The 17758-nt window shown below is 36.5% G+C and overlaps 1 protein-coding gene across 1 annotated transcript; it reads left to right on the top strand.

The window, feature by feature from the left end:
• Positions 1 to 9986: 9986 nt before the first annotated feature.
• Positions 9987 to 16662, top strand: coq7 (coenzyme Q7 homolog, ubiquinone (yeast)). The gene is made up of 6 exons (XM_063475480.1): positions 9987 to 10171; positions 10515 to 10696; positions 12094 to 12208; positions 12384 to 12523; positions 13764 to 13832; positions 14236 to 16662. The coding sequence occupies exons 1-6, from the start codon at positions 10087 to 10089 to the stop codon at positions 14311 to 14313; spliced, it is 669 nt and encodes a 222-aa protein (XP_063331550.1). The 5' UTR covers positions 9987 to 10086; the 3' UTR covers positions 14314 to 16662.
• The last annotated feature ends 1096 nt before the right edge of the window (positions 16663 to 17758 follow it).

Below are 17758 nucleotides of genomic sequence, written 5' to 3'. Positions count from 1 at the left end.
TTCTTGAAATAGTCTTGTGTCGGGTAGCAAATGAATGTGTCTCCATTGGCTTCTTATCATAAACAGTGGTTATTATGTGACTGATTCATTCAGAAATCTCTGGTTTGATGAGGACTGCCTGAACATGCATATATTTTCAATTTTCCGACGGTGAAAAACACATTTAAATATTTTCTCTTATCCCTTCAGTGTATAAAAAAAATCACAGAAGGAATACTGCCAGACAGACAAGGGCCATTTAACTTGTACCAGACGACGCTAAATACACTCTCTAGTGTCCATGAAAACAGGCGGTTTAGAGTGTGATTTAGGTCTGCATGGTGCACAAGATAGTTTTTCAAGTGTAAACAATTCAATAATAGAAGAGAAATCACTTTCCTCTGGTTTTAATTTTGTACATCTATAAAAAGGATTAGAAGGGATTTTAGGAGACTTGGTGAATTTGAATCAGAAAATGAATCTCTTTTTGTTTTATGAGACATCTTGCCTTTTCCAGAGGAATACCACCAAACCCTAAAAGGGTTGGCTTTTTAAAACAAAGTTGCATAACTTTAATTTATTTCTCAACCTACTTTTGCAACAATCTGGGATGACTAAGTGTTGTTTTCAGGGAGAATACCGTACTTTTAAAGAATTTACAATGTTAAGGACAGACCAGACTATATTTGTGACCATTAACAACTCTTCTCAAAGATCATAAATAAAACCAATGTGACATGCACAACAGTAGGCGTTAAAACCACAACTCTAAAGGCCATCTAAGGGGAGTTTACAGTTGTTGATTTTGCACTTTGCACTTTGACCTTAGGCTACATCCACACTAGCCCGGATAGATTTGAAAACAGCGTTTTCGTCTGAAAATGCTCCGCGTCCACACTATCGTTTTCAGTTGTTTTCAGAGTTGTGCGTCCATATTGAAACGACCAAAAACACTTACATTCCAGTACTGTGCATGCGTGAAACACAAGAAGATTCGACCTGCCTCATTTCTGTCTGCCGTTTATTTATTTTTCAGCTCTTTGAAACATCGCAGCAAAATGTCGAGGAAAAGCACTGAGTTTTTTAAATGGACTGACAATGAGGTGGAGTTTTTGGTGTGAGTAATACAAAAGTACAAAGTTGCAAAAGCGAGGGAGAATTAAAGAATTTGAGTACAAGCTATCTGGAGCATGTACAAACTGATATCAATCTTTAATCTTCTGTCAAAATTGAGAGCAAACAAAACAACTGCTGTATAATGCCCTCTGCTATCTTTGTTTAATTGGTCACTTGACTGCATCACATGACTAAAATGTATTATCGTTTTCAAAAAGTCTCTGTTTTCGCTGTCTACACTGCGACGCGAAAGCACCGTTTTCAAATGTATGCGTTTTCGAGAGCATTTTCAAAACGCTGCATTTTCCTTGAGAGAAAACGCCATCTCAGTGTGGACGGGGGGCCAAAATGGAGAGAAAACGATGCGTTTTTAAACGAAAACGCATCAGTGTGGATGTAGACTTGGTTTTTAAGGTTTAAGGTTAAGTGTTGTAGAAGACTACACCTTACTTTGCAGGCTGCTTTGACATCAACAATAAATAAATAAAGCAATAAGACCAACATAGGACCACTAACAACAATTTTGAGTTACTCTATCTATCTATCTATCTATCTATGAGTGGGATTACTACATTAAAAGGAAAGAAGAAAATGGAAAGTATGTAATAAATTTGTAATAAATAAATCTAATATATATGCAAAATATGGAAAAAGCTTTTATACATGTGAGTGAAAATATCATTAAAAAAAGCCCATCGCAAATTGTGATTTTATATTAGATTATGAAAATTCAGAATATATAATGATGAGGAAATTTGCCCAATATGTTGAGAAAACCCACTAAAGGGCTTCTAGTGTCAGGATTTTCTTTTTAAATCTCCAGTTTTAAAAAGTGTACAGCATGATCTTCTTGTACAAGTATTAGTTCATGCATAGAAATGAACAACTTACCTGAAACTGTATGTGCTTTCTCTCAGTTTCACGTCACTGGGACTGTGTTTATTGCATTTTCAGCTATTTTGATGAATCTTTTCTGTTTGAGTAGGAGGAGAAATGATGCTTTACAAACAATGTTATGCAATACGCATAACTGATGTGGAGAAGTGGAGCATTGTGTGTATGCTTCTACACCACATAATGAATCCTACATCACTGTCTAGAAACTATATTTGGACTTTCTATTTTGCATTTTCATCTATCATATTTTAAACATCCATTGCTCAGTAAGTATGGAAGACAGTGAGATTAGAGCGTTATTCACATTTTATGGTTTTAACGCCATTACCGCAAGACAAATACAGACTGTAGTGCGTGGAAGATAGGCCTCAGATGATTTCTAAATTAAAAGCTGCATGAAAGCAGTGTGTTTATTTTGAATGATATGTAGTCCTTTGTGTAGTCAGCAGATATTCAAACTTTCCAGTGATTTTTTTTTAGTGACATAAGAGTTATGGCCGTAAATAACAATGTATAACCCTGCATTACATCAGCTGTTATGTCACCCTTGATTTCTTGGAAATTCACTTGTGTTTGTATCTGTGTAATGCAGGCTGGGCAACCAGACAAGGCATGTAGATGCAACCACCAACCTGGAAAGTTCAAACACTGGAGTTCAACTTTCTAAAGAATAAAACAGTCACAAGAAGAATTACACTGAGAGTCTGCAACCGTCACTTACATAAGGAACTGTTCCTCTTCTCTATCTTCTCTTTTCCTCTCATCCCTCAGCCGGTCATAGCAGATTGCTGTATCTCCCTGACCTTGGTTCTGCAGGTGGTCTCTTGCTGCTGAAAGGCAGTTCTTCTTCCCCACTGTCCCCAAGTACTTAGACATAAGTAAGTAATAATTGTCTGATCTTTGGGGTTCTTGCTCTAATACATTAAGCACATTACCTTACACTATAAACCACCATAAGTTACATGTTGTTTTGAACAAAAAGTAAATCTAATGAGTAAAACTGAATTAAAAGAATTAATTGATTTTAGTAAACTAATCCACACAGATCAGATACTTACACTGGAGATTTGGCAGTGTAGAAACATGAACTTTACAGATTACTGCACAGCAAAATCTCCAGTGTTAAATTAACACTAGAGAGTGTCTATATGGGTCCACTCCTCTGAGTGTTAAATGAACACTTTGGACAGTGTTATATATTTTTTTTTAAAGTAATCTAGTCCGTTTTGAAGATTAACAATCTTCAAAACGGACAATCTGCTGATTTTCTAACACTGGAAAATACCTCAAAATGTTAAAAAGATTCCAGTGTTAGAAAATCAGCACTGCTCAGTGTTAGTCATTGTTAATCTTCAAAACTGACTAGATTACTTTTAAAAATATAACACTGTCCAAAGTGTTCATTTAACACTCAACAGTGTTATATTTAACACTCAGAGGAGTGGACCCGTATGGACACTCTCTAGTGTTAATTTAACACTGGAGATTTGTGCTGTGTGGATTTATCCAAAAGTACAAATGTTTTTGTTTTACTTTTCATATATTTGATAAAATAATTCAATATGTTTTTTTCCAGTTTTGAGTGGAGGTAGATCACACAAATCTAAAAAAGCTACGCTTGGCTGCTCCCTTGTTACAAGAGATCACCACAACAGGTACATCAGATGCCCTTCCTGATGCAACCCCCAAAGGAGTTTGTGTCTCCAGCTGGAATCAAACCAGCAACCTTTTATTGGTCACAGTCACAGTTTTTAATCTGTGTCTGCCTTATTTTAAATTGGTATACGATGGAGCCCCTTGACACATATCATATCAAATTAAGCAGCAATTTTACAATACACAATATTTGCCCCAACTTTCAGATAAACTTGCTCTTTAATTTAGGTGACAATTAAGGTTAGGGTTAGGTTAAGTTAATTAATGAATTCCATCTATCCATCCATTTGTCCATTTTCTTATAGTTGCCCAATTATGGGTCATAGGGTGTCTAGCTGTGATAGGATATCACACTGAGATTGAGACATTGAGAATTGGGCAGAAGCTGTGCTTAAAATGGGCTACCAACCAGGAAAAAGCATAAGAAAGAAGGTTTAAGGTGTTATACTACCTACTGAGGAGAAGGTTCATAAAGGAAAGGGAACAGTTAATGCTTAGGCTTCAGAATTTTCCTTAACTTGGCCCTTCTCTAAAAACCTTTGTCCACATTCATCTTTTTTTAAAGGGGCATCATGTACAACATAACTTATGTAAACACAGACACTGACGCATTCTGCTTTTATTCTACATCTGAGTAAATAGCTAATTTTACTTTAAAGTCATGCACACACACACACACACATTTTGGGAGTCCCACCACATGAGTGAGGGACCAAATGAGACAAGACCTATCATGTCTCCTCTCACTGAGAGCAGACATTGTTGACTCACTGTAGTCTAGAGGCGCTTAGCCTGCGTCCAACCACAGTTATGCACCGTCTGACCAGAGCCTCGGAGCGAGGGTGTGCAGACTCACACACATGCTTGGATGCATGTAAACACTACGCAAAGAGACACACATACATACAGGTGCACATAAAAGACAATTTTACTCTTCTGCTGCTCTGTGGTTTGTTTTTCAGTCCCCTCATCGGTCACACCTGAGGACTAGAACACTTTCTGTTGGTCTGTACTTTCTTTTGTGCTGCTGAAGTTTTGAACTGAAAGTTAATTTGTTCATTTATGCACTGTTATGTGAAACAAAATGTTTATGCCTTCATAATTAATGTACATCTGACAGACATTTACTTAAAGATGATCTAAAAGCCACTTGATTTATCGTGTGATGCCTCACACCTCTGTTACATTGCCCCAGGCAAACATTTGGCCTGGGTTTTCTAGCCCAGAAAACCAGAATACAAATATTACTTACATGCTGTAATAACAATGAAGTACAGTTTAGCTGATGTATATGGTTTTATGTATAACTTTGATTGAAACCGGTTTTCTTAGGTGTGTGCAAGATGTCAGAAAAGTTAGACTAAAATAATTATGGTATTCACTTTAGTACTACTCTCCACCAAAGAGCTGTTTAACAAGATGTAATAATAAGTATAATAAATTATAAGAAACAGTGTTCATAATAAAGGATCAAATCATTTTCATGATGAGAGAACAACGTGGCAATATGAAAAGAACTTCTTCTGTTTACCTCTCTGACCCACAGCTATGCTGTTTTAGATTACTCTGATTGCTATGTGTAGTTTATTGTTTTCGACTATAGCAGGCAGCTGTTTTAGTGCTGTGCATTTAGGAGCCTATAAGATAAATATAGCTTCAGAATTTGTTAGATACCAAAAAATAGAGCAAAAATGAGTTAAATATCTGACTTGCATTGACCAGCAGGCAAGAGATGGTAACGTCTTGTTGCCATATTAATATAAAACTTGTATTTTCCCTAAGAGGCCACAAAGAAAATTCTAGCAAACTTTTTTAAAGAAAATAAACAAGCAGACAAAAACAACAGTCCATATGCATATAGATGGTAGCTATGGCCTTCTGTAGATTCAAAAGAAGCCTTTTTTTCTTTTTTAGCTGAACTTGACTATAGTTGATGATGGAACTTATCGCTGAATGTAGCTTAGTTATTAATATGATATTGTGATATTAAAGGGAAAGCTAAATTTGGAGAGTGGCACAACAGTGCAGCACACCTTTACTTCACAGCTTGGGGCTGTGTTTGCATGTTCTCCCTGAGTTTGTGTGGATTCACTTTGGGTACTCCTCCTTCCTCCTGCAGTCCAAAGACATGCATAGGGTTTAACTGGTGATTCTAAATTGGCCATAGGTGTTAATGGGCATCACTTAGTGTTATCCCTGCGACAAACTGGCAACCTGTTCAGGGTGCCCCACCTCTCACGATATAGTAACTGGGGTAGCCTCCACTGCCCCCCAACCTTGAACTGGATAAGTGGAAGCTGGATGGATGGAATTAGTTTGGGCTAACGGAAAACTATTTACTGGAGAAACCCCAAAGCTCCATATACTGTCTTTTAACACAGCTGAATGCTGAACATGAGTAAATACCACCCACCTGATATAAAATGGATATATAAAATGATATAAAATGGCCACATAATTAAGCAGAAGTTTAAACCTCAATATAATTTAAACTCGTGAATTTCTATAAAAATTCACCCCTCCATAAAAGTCATAAAATTAAAAACGGTTTTATTTTCTTTACTTGGCTGTAACTTTGGGCATTTTAACATGGGTGTCTATGGTAGTCGACTTGGCTTTGGAGGCAGCTTCGAGAAGTCATTCCTAGCAGTTCTAAACTGGGTTTATTTATCAGCCCTGGAGGTTCCCACATTATCGAGATAAAACAGGATATTAACTTGTATCCTTTAGTAACCAACTTAAAAAGATCAGCACAAAATTATACTAATGCAGGACAGATTTAGGCTATAGTGTAAATTCACAAAGAAATAAATACAATTATATTTTGAATATTAAAAAAAAAGAAATGACAAAATCAACCCAGGACCTGTTTGGGTTTGTATTCCTGGGTAAGTTGCTCACTTTAATCTAGCCTCGCTCACACCTATGGCCGACACACCGGCAGAAAGGACAAAGGCAAACCACATTTACCGACGTGCAGCCACACATATGTAGCCACCCACAGTCAGACAGACAGATAGGGAAACACATAACCGGGCGTCTCACCACAAACACACACACAGACAAAACCGACACACCCCACCATTCACTATCCTGGCCTTGTTTACTCATGACCATCGCAGCTATGCAGCAGTCGACCTCATCATTCCACAGATTCCTCTGTCCTAACTATTTTATGTGCTTTGTCAAAGTAGTTCTTTTTTATTCATCAAAAGCAGGAAACATTTTACTAAATAAAAGTACAAAGTAATATCATGCAGGCGAATAACAGTGACAGGTGGTGGGTTAGGCCTAGACCACCAGCTATTATGATTTAAGGTGGTGACTTTCACAATTTTTTTTTAATTTAAAATAAAATTTAAAAAAATGCTGGGAAGGCCTCACTGAAGTGCATATCAACAAGTTGAAACTGCCATGGAATCTGGGACCAGCTGGAGAGGACAGAGATTGCTTAAATATCTTAATCTGTGCAACACTGCCATCTGTTGACTATCACCAGCATCTCTAGTTGCTCCTAAAAACCCCTCATTTTTGTCGCTTGAATGTTTAGTCTTAAATTCTGTGTCACTTTCGGCTGCTCCCTTATATAACAAGCCTAAACAAAAGGCAAACTCATGATTTGTTTGACGCAGAAAAAATGAGCATGTGCGACCAGAAGGTAATTTTCTCTTCTCTATTTACTTTTTTCTTTAAATACTTGTTTTCCTCCCACAGGGCAAAGATACGTAGGCCGAGTGAACTGGTTGAACTCTAAATTACGTGTTTAGTGTGGATTTGTTTGTGTTGTGATATAATCCTGCGACAGGCTAGTGACTAGTTGCCCAGGATGCTGACCCTGTGAACCTGCACAGCAATAAGCAGCTAGTGACTCAATGGAGGATTATACAACAGATCACTTTGAGTCCTTCCTGGTCATGCTGAAGCAAACACCGAGAATGAGGAGGCACAACAACTAAATAAGACTACATTATATAATGTATCTTAGTTTCTCAGTTTTCTTGATGAACATATTCAGGCTTTCTTCTTGCACCAAAGAACTACCTGCAGCTTTGTGCTGAATATTTTAGGTATAATGATTTTTAATAAAGTACTTCAAAGCTCATTGTGTTTTCTTAATATGAGCTGGTATCTTTGTAAGCTAAGCAATATTTTAATAAAATATTCTAAATTGCTCATGCTGACTGCAAGCCTCACATTAAAAATCAACAAACCAAACCTTCAGACAAGGTAGCTTCATTGATGATCCACTGCTTCCAGACCTTTATTCTAGTCAAGAGAATTTCTGATTTCCAGTACTGACAAAAATCGTTACAGAAAATTTTAATATAAATCAGTTCTCTTTAAGGTTCTCGCTATTGTTTTAATAGAATGATTCTTAAAAAGCATGCCATCCTGTGACGAACCTTTAAGGATATTTTGATCTGTGTGCAAACAAAGAGACATGTTTGGATATGCAAAAATATATGCACTATAATTTTGCACGGGGGCAGGAAGGAAGGAATTGTTTGGGAAGTGACTAAATGGTAAAAGAAAAAGTGTTACATAAGGAAACACAGAGGTCTTTAGCTCATTTTGTAGTGGTTATTCTGACATGTTCTTCTCTCTGATCTTTATTTTAAAGAAAATTTGGTTTTATTTCAGTTATAGAAACTATTTTTCAAAAGGAAATAAGGCAGATATAGATTATGATTGACAGATCAAAGGAAACTTAATCTCTAAGGTGTTCTTTGTTTCCAAAATTATATACATTGTAACAGTATTGCAGTGGATTGAACAAAATAAACTGCACAGGGACATATTATTTTTTTAAACTGGCTACCTAAACAGCCCAGATACACTCTGTTAAACATACTAAACAATAGTGCAACTACATCTTATAGAACCATAGGTCAGGCTTATATGGGGAGTAAATCACAAGGGGATAAAATAGCTAAACAAGCTGGGGAATGTAAAGAGATGTACTTCTCAATGAATCAACAATAAATATCTTATAGTACAATGTGTAAAATCCTGAAATTAGCCATTCTGATGATTAAGTTTTCCTTCTTGAGGCATTAACTAGTATTTAGTACGAATAAACAGAAGTTTGAGTCTGGGCAGCACATGGTGGAGTGGTTAGCATTGTCACTACATAACATGAAGATCTTGAGTTTGAGTCCTCTGGTTAACTGGGGCATTTCTGTGTGGAGTGGCTTCCCCTTTTCTGTCAGTTCTTCCAGAGGTTTCTTCCTGTTACAAGGGAGTTTTTCCTTACCACCGTTGCCAAGTGCTTGCTCATAGAGGGTCATCAGATTGTTGAGGTTTTCTCTGTACTATTGTAGGGTCCTTACCTTACAATATAAACTGTCTTGAGGTGGCGATGCTACTGTGATTTGTCACTATATGAATTAAATTGAATTTCAATTAATGTTCCATGTTCTCCATGTGCCTGTGTAGGTTTCCATCGGGGACTCCAGTTTTCTCCAGCAGTTCAAAGACATGCCCATGTAATATGTGTTTTTCTGTCTCTATATATTTGCCCTGAGTAGGAGTGGTAATCAGCTGGGATAGGCTTAGATAGGCTGGGATTGTATTTTATTTTAACACTGTGGTATTGCTACTTTTACTTACTGCATATTAGTATTTCATACTCTTTTAGTATAACACGCACAGCAAAAACAGCCTGAAACAGCCAAGCTAGTTTCAATGCCAGTTGGAAGAATTTTCTGAATTTTTATTTTTTAACCACAGCAGTCCTGCTTAGAGAGCAACAGTCATATGAAGGCTGAGGTGAGGGGACAACTCACAAGAATCACTATTCCTCAAAAATTATTGGACACATTGTAGTGAAACAAGGTTATTTTGTCCTGAATGTGGCTGTTCAGAAACTTCTTTTACTTCTCAGTTTATTTTACTAATTAGTTTGTGCAACACACCCAACCAATTATAGCAAAACCTATAAATTTCTTTCTGTGCTTCACACATTAGAATAACCAGCAACCAACTGTGATGGGTTAATGCCACATCCTAACTTTTAAATATAATAAAATGGCATGATCAATATTTGCGACCTTCAAAATAGGTATCATGATCAAAATATAACACTTTACTGTTTAGGCAGCTATCTTGTCAAGAAGTCTGATCATCAGCCAGGCTGTGCTACAACGAAAAAAACTGACTGGTTTTTATTTTCCTAAATTTAACTTATTATTCCAAAAACTTCAAAAACGTAGTTTTTAGTTTAATTTTTGACAGAGAAAATATTCCTCCTCCCAGGGAGGGAAACTCGATGGGTGGTGGTAACACATCCTAAACACTAGTTGGCGCCCGCAATTAAATAAACGAAGAAGAAGAGCAGACGTCCGTTACGTGCAGTTACTGGCGTTCAATGTCAGTTTGATGCATGTTTTTGTACGTTTTTTTTAATTACACAGCTAGTTAAACCATTACCGGACTATCATGCAGACAGCCGCACTTAGAGTTTTTTGCCACTGGTCACAGAGTAACAGCACAGCAATGATTCGTCAGTGTTTAAAATGCAGAGGTAAGCAGTGATACCTGGGAGCTACGGTGCTACATGCTAAAAACACTTATCTAACCCTCACAATATGTAACGTCTATCAGTGCATACAGTTTACGTTTATCTGTAGGTGTAAGACTAGACTGGGTCTACACTTGTAAACGTAATGTAGCCTAAATCAAATATTTGATAGATTACTCGTCATTGTCAGTTTTCTCAACTCAAACTCTTGACATTTACTTAGTTTGTAAGCGAAGTAAATGCGTGACCTTCATAGTGGGCACTTAAGAGTCGTGTAATTATAAATGTTTCAGCTTCAAGGCGGTTGACTGAAGGAGCTTTACGTACGTCTTTTACTTTGTTTTAGCACTAACTCTGCAGCAGAGCTCTCGCGCTTACGGTGTAATTCCGCCCCCGCGCGACAGTGAGGAGAAGGAGATGGTGCACCGGATGCTGCGCGTGGACCATGCTGGAGAATATGGAGCCAACCGCATCTACGCCGGCCAGATGGCAGTGTTGGGTCGATCGAAGACTGGGCCATTCATTCAGGTATTAACCGAATAAACTGATATAAACTGATCATTTCATTACTTCTGTGTCATGTCAAGATTATAATTTATTAAAAAAAAAACAAATAAATAACAGGGGGGTTCAGCCCCCAGTTGTTGCTGTGGTTAAGTTTATTGAATTATTATAAATTTAAACATAACTGCAGCTTTTACAAGAATACTCAAATTACTTTTAATTAAATGATTATGCACAGTACTCTTAGTGTCATGTTTGCCTCTTTGGACAAATGCGAACGTAGCAATCCATTTAAATCTTCCTTCTTCTTCCTTCCTCTTAAATACAATATTTAAAATGAAATAAGCTGAATGATGCAGTGAAAGATGCCTGTATTAGGGTTGATCTTTTTACATACGAGTATGTCTGTTCCTCTCCATCAGCCTGTTACAGCAGCTGCAGCACCATTACGTAAAGCCAGTAAACCGTGCACATGATTTCTGCAGGATCTTGCAGACAGCAGTCAGATGCAAAGCTGATGAAATTCAATAAGATGAAAGAACAGGCTGCACATCTCACCGCTGTTTGATGTTAATTCTCAGGCATGTGGTTGATAAACAGTATTTCTAGGGGTTTTCTGAGTCTCCCAACATTCTGAATCCAGTTCATTTCTCGTTTTTTTTGTTAAAAAAACTTTAGTAAAACTTTCTTAGCACAGGCAGGGACATATAGACTCCCCTGCAAATTACATCCTAGTTCTTCTACAACCTGAGAAGAATTGTCACATGATTACCAGTTAACCATATAAAAAGTCTAAATTCCCACTGACTAACGAGGACATACACAAGATCTTTCCTTCACAGTCAGTTCTCTAGACATGGCATATAGAACTAGGAATTGTTAGAAATAGAGGCTAAACTAACAGAGGCCTTATTGCTCATCACTGAAAGAGCTGATCTAATGTTAGCTGCTGCATTGGATAGTTGTTTCTGTGTGCAGTTTGCACTTTAGCCTCATGGTCCTGATTTTTTTGTGCAATAAAAATGAAAGTGACGTTCATATCTCCACACCTCAAAAATTGTAGACAGCTGTACACTCCCCCCTCTTTTTTTTAATGGAATGCACTGCAAAAATGTCAGTGACAGAAGGCTTTGAGTAAATCAAACATGTTCTTTGTTGTTACCAGGTTTAGGAAAAGCCTAAAGAAGTGTGTTAGCAGTGTTATAAAATTGTATATGCTTATAGAAAGATCAGACATAACAAGAAATCTAATGGATTTCTATCAACGTAAACTTATTACCTTTCTTGTATAACAACCAATCATGCGTAGGTGCTTGGTCCTCTCCATATAAATACAGTTATAAAAATGTTAAAAGTGTTCGTATGTTTTCATCATGAGTATATGTCCATAGATTTTGGCACTGTGCGCTTTTTTCCTACAGGAAATGTGGGATCAAGAAAAGAAACACCTTGAGAAATTCAATGAAATTCTTGCTGAGAACAGAGTTCGCCCCACAGCACTGTTACCTTTCTGGAATATTGCTGGGTTTGTATTAGGTTGGTACAACACATAAAGACAAATTTTGCTGAGAAGATAAACAAATGCATCAAAGAGTAATGATTATTGAATTTCACAATGGCTCCCTGAGGTGTCATTAACAAGTGTATAAACAGTAAGCAGTAGGAAATCTCTTCATTAAATGTTAACAGTATGTATCTCTCTCTTTTGAAGGGGCATCATCTGCATTACTGGGAAAAGAAGGGGCCATGGCCTGTACTGTGGCAGTGGAAGAGAGTATCACTGAACACTATAACAACCAGATAAGAACTCTGATGGAGAAGGACCCAGAGAGATACACTGAACTCTTACAAGTGAGTCTCTTATCTCCGTAGCTCTGCTCTGTGGTTGCCCTTTACTGTGCATGAAATTCATACTGTTCGTTATGAGATTGTGGCAACAGCTGAGTCTAAAGAGGTGCCAAAGGGCGATGATATTAGGCACCTGCCCCTCCAAAAAAAAAGAGATTAGAGTCTAGCATACTAAAATGGAAATAAATGTTGAATGTTTTTGATTATGGTGATTGTTACAAGCCACGCTAAATAATAATTAATCAGTTAAACTCAGTTTCAAGCTAGTTAATACAGCTTTGTACCTAATCACTAATCACCTTTTACTAACATTACTACATTTAAGTAAGAGTTATCTGACCAGCAAATAAATAAAGCCACCTTAAATTGTGTTTGACCAAACTTTGAGGAAAATTTCATTCAATGATGTCTGTATTCCATTAATGCCAATATGAGTCTGAAATGGTCTCGTTCTTTTATAGTTAGCTTGTGCATATTTCTAATTGTATTTATTAAAAAATTACAACTGTATTTGTTGATTACTTCACTCATTTATTATTTAGTGTAATCCTAGCAGCTGGATCATTTTCTTTTTTTCCCCTTTTTTTCATGTAAGCCAACCACAGTCAAACCTCTGGCACAGCCTCGTTCTCTCCCTGGATCACTGTTGACTTTCAGTGTTAAATCTATTCGTGGGTGGAATTTTTTCTGTTTATCTAAGCAGTTCAGTACAGTTCAGGTTTACTTGGAGAGTTTTACAGTTTTATAGGCAATTTCTCCAAGGCTATGCAGCATGATTTTTGACATTTTTGACTTCAGTGCTTTCGCCATTACACAATTACATCACTTAATGGCTACTGACATTTGTTACTGCGCACTGATGCAGGTCGAAGTTTATTTAACTTCTAATTTGGACAAGTTCCACACACCAACGCAGCTTCACAGATCATAGCACATGGAATAAAATTGGCATTTCACCAGTGGCTTTTTCATATATACTGTCAGGAGCTCAAGAGTGACTCTACCTCTCTGGATGTTTTCCAGATGGGGACAAAGCGCTTTTCAGCACAAAGCAGATCTTATTAGATACACATTTTCTGACCATGGTGTATAAAGTTTTTCATGACTGATTTATTTGCAGTTATTTTGAAAAGAAAATGGATTTAATGTAACCAACTCAAGGCCAAATAGCTTTAGAATTTTGTGCAGTGAAATTTAATTAATTAATTTAACTAATTTGTTTTATCATGAATATTTTTAACAGGTGATAAAGGAATTTAGAGATGATGAGATGGAACATCATGATACAGGACTGGCGCACGATGCTGAAAATGTAAGTGTATTTTATGTCTTTAAATGTAATATATACACACTGCCAGTCAAAACACACACCTTCTCATTCAATGTTTTTTTTTTTTTTTTTAATTACTTTCTACATTATAGATATATGCTGAAGACATCAAATATATGAAGCAAGATATGTGGAATTATGTACCAGAGAAAAAAATGATAAATAACTCTTACATTTCTTATTTTTTAGATTCTTTAAAATAGCCACCTTTGCTTTGTTGACAGCACCGAAAACTTTTATATCAATTAGAAAAATGACTCCACATAGAAATAAATAAATATTGCTTCATTAGAGTGTTTAGCTGTCTTTACAATTTTTAAGTTGTTGAAAGTACTGCTGCCTAAATGTGTGTTTTGTGTGTGTGTTTTTTCCTCTTGTGTTTTAGGTACCTGGATACTGGCTATTAAAAAATGCAATACAGTTAGGTTGCAAAGCTGCAATATATGTTTCCCAACGTATCTAACGCTGTTCTTAAAGCAATTGAATTGTTTTGTTATTCTGACTCAATTTTGTAAATGACTTAATTTGGACTTGTGTTCTCACTCTGCATCTTTGTAAATGTAAATGAAGCACTTCAACACATTGTACCTGTACCTGATCATATCTGTTAAAATAGAGACACTTGGTGTTACCTGTCTTGGGTGTTGTTTACAGTACATACACAGGCTCTGGGAGGCAGACATTTCTATAATAAATGTCAGGCCTTGCTTCTGTTTTCTGAAGGCAAATTTTTACTTTTGTGTTGTGTTACTTTTGTGCTTGCTGCAGGAAGGTCAGTCTGCCTGTCTGATAAGTGTCAGAGTGTTGATGAGAAAGTGAGAAACTGGTGAAATAAAGATACTCATGGACTTTAGATATTTCCATTTGTACATGTATCCAGTTACCTCCACATACATAACATATTTTTCATATAATTGTGCCTTAGGTTGTTTCAGTGTTTCTCTTTCGGCAAGAGTGCAAAGACCAATATTTTAATAACTTTTAGCTGCCTTTGACCAAAAGCTAGACTCCCTAAACACACATGATAAGAACATATTAATCCAAGTACAGACACACACACACACAACCACCGCTACCACCACCATACCATTCTGTTTCACATGTAATAGTTCATATATCAAGCTGAGCAATGACTTGTCATCCAGGCCTAACTGCTAAGCAGCCTCACACAGCTGTTCTGGGTACATTAGGTCACTGAGCAAGAAGGCTTGTCCAGGGGCCCCTAATATTCATCAGGTTGTGTAGCTTGAGCCAAATGTTCATTCCCCCCCTGACTCAGTATCATTCTGTCCATATGTCCATTCAGTTGTGACCCAAACCTGATTTCTCCTAGTTTTAGCATTTTTTTTGAGCATAAGCATATGATACATGCTGACTCATGGCCAGTAGTGGGGGGTATTAATCATCCTGTTGGTTGAGCAGATAATAATGTTATTTAAAAAACTGAAAATCTGATATTTATTCATTGTATGTGAATTGATAAAGATAAAAAATAAAATAAAAACCACAGACAGAGTCATAGTAAAATGTTCAGTTTGATTGTGCGATCATAAGAGGTTCAGCCTGCACATGTTAGATTAGATATTGAAATATGCAGATTTCACTTTCAGCTGCTTTTTAATGGTGGGTGCCTGACTGCAGGTCAATCTTTACATTTGCTTTATGCTATTGCAGCCCTGTGTGAAGATCCATTTACCTTAGCATAAGGTCAGAGGAGTTTGTTTTTTTTAATAATAGACCTGACTTCAGGGGTTAATATGCAGTTTTATCCTTCATTCCTGAAAAATAGAATTGTTTAATGTCCATCAGTGTTTTAGGTACGTCAGGTTTTTGTTACTCGCTAAATACAGAAACTAAACCAGGGTGTATTCATGAATGCGCTACAGCAGTGTTTTTAATGGGGGGAGGGAAAAAAGTGTTTGTGTTATATTCCAGTGAAAACTGAAAGGCTAACTTGCTAGGGAGCAAACGAACACCAGTTTTTCTGACTACTGCTACTGGAGCGCTGTCAACTCGGGTATGACGTCATTTCCAGCTCCAACGTTCGAGGTAAAAGGAAAGCACCAGTATAACTTTGTGCCTTTTTCTTTGACTCTTGGTAGTCATTTTAGTTTGGTAATCTATGGGTAAGGATCATATTTTGAACCCAGCCTCAAGTGGCTGCTTGAGGAAGTGCAGCTTTCGAGACCTTTTGTTGCTCACATTTGAGCCCTGGTTGGATGCGCTTTGTGAACCAAGCTAAGCACTTCATCCTCTCATACGAATACAGTTAAATCTGGCTTAATAAACAAAGAATCGCCAAAAAAGCTAACTCGATGCTCCAGGAAAAGAAATGAATTGGGTTACAGTGGATGAATGCTCGCTACAGCCACTTTATACATAGAGTTTATAATTACAGTAGGTAGTTCAACTGACCCATGAGTGTGGCTGCCATAATCCCCATCTCCCCATTATTTTTCCATTTTATTTGTACCTGCTTGCCTTTATTGACTGCATGTTATTTGATTTTCGTCACCAAGTACTAATTACTGTGAGCAAAGCCTGGAGTATTCTCACGATCTCAGGATAGGATGGAAACGCATGACATTCACTTTCATAATCACAGGAGGTCACCCACTATAGATCAGAAACATGAGACAGTAGGCAGCTTTGCAAATCAAAGGTAGATCATCATACATTATCTTTGAACCCGATTAATAGTGCTGACAGTTTTATAGCAAGGTGTAACTGTTTAAATAAAGCAACATATGTAAAGCTCCTTTTGTAGTGTAGTGTTAGCTGATGAAATTACTGGTATATAAAAAGACGAGTGATGACTTAGTCACAGTTCTGGTGTTAATAACCTTTAACCTTATAGACTACATCTAAATTATCTACCATATGTAAACACAAATGGTGTGCTATACATACATATATATATATATATATATATATATATATATATATATATATATATATATATATATATATATATATATATATATATATAGACAATGCCTGCACATTCTGGTCAATTCTTCAATCATTTAAAACCATCAGGAGATCATGTGCATTGTTTAGGTTCTTTTCTCAGTATCAAAAGGAATTTGCTGAAACACAGACTGAGAAGATGGCAACAAGAATTTGAAGAGAGCAATAAAACTTTACTAAACTGGGATTGTCTTGCTACCCATGAATAATTGCAGTTGTAAATCTTCAGCAGCACGAAAAATACAAATCCCTATAAGTCATAAGATCTTTCGGATACAGATTTTATTACTTCTTGGCTTTAATAGTTGGTGTTTGCCAGTAATAAGGCCTTTCTGGGGTTTATGATAACTAATAGCAAAAAAGTACTTCTCTAGAACTGAGAGCACAAGGAATTAAGTAGATAGAATTTTGCTAGTAGTTTCATATGATTTAATGAATGTCTGGCAGCTTTCAACATGTGTTCTTTCTTTTTAATTCAAATACAATCACTTTGTTTTTTCAAGAGGTGATATACATATATATATATATATATATATATATATATATATATATATATGATAGACTCTGAAGTTGCAGGTTAGTGAGGTTACTAACCTGTTACTAGTTAAATGTGAGATGTTTCACCATGTTTCATGTGTTTTTTGTTGCCCCTATAACTTTTTATTTAAATGTGTTGCTACATCAAATTCAAAATGCTGCATTAATATCTAAAAATAAAATCTAATTTTTTAGCATTTAATGTCATGCCTTTGTACTATTTTTACAGAAATATAGGATTTAAATAATTTGCAAGTCATTGCATTCTGTTTATATATTTTAAATTTACATCCATCTGAAGTTTTGGGGGGTTTTATAAATCAAGAGGACTCAGTGGAGCTTTTCATCTACATCTGGTTTTCCAGGTCAACGGCCATGCTCTATAAATAGCAAACAGTAAA

Source organism: Pelmatolapia mariae, linkage group LG6, assembly GCF_036321145.2.
Source record: "Pelmatolapia mariae isolate MD_Pm_ZW linkage group LG6, Pm_UMD_F_2, whole genome shotgun sequence".
NCBI lineage: Eukaryota > Metazoa > Chordata > Actinopteri > Cichliformes > Cichlidae > Pelmatolapia > Pelmatolapia mariae.
The sequence above is the reverse complement of the archived record's forward strand: the minus strand, read 5'-3'. Positions and strand labels throughout refer to the sequence as shown.

Coding starts and splice junctions, on each gene's coding strand:
- coq7 (XM_063475480.1), top strand. CDS start 10,087: ATGCAGACAGCCGCACTTAGAGTTTTTTGCCACTGGTCACAGAGTAAC. Junction 10,697..12,093: donor AGACTGGGCCATTCATTCAG/GTATTAACCGAA, acceptor TTTTTCCTACAG/GAAATGTGGGATCAAGAAAA. Junction 13,833..14,235: donor TGGCGCACGATGCTGAAAAT/GTAAGTGTATTT, acceptor CTTGTGTTTTAG/GTACCTGGATACTGGCTATT.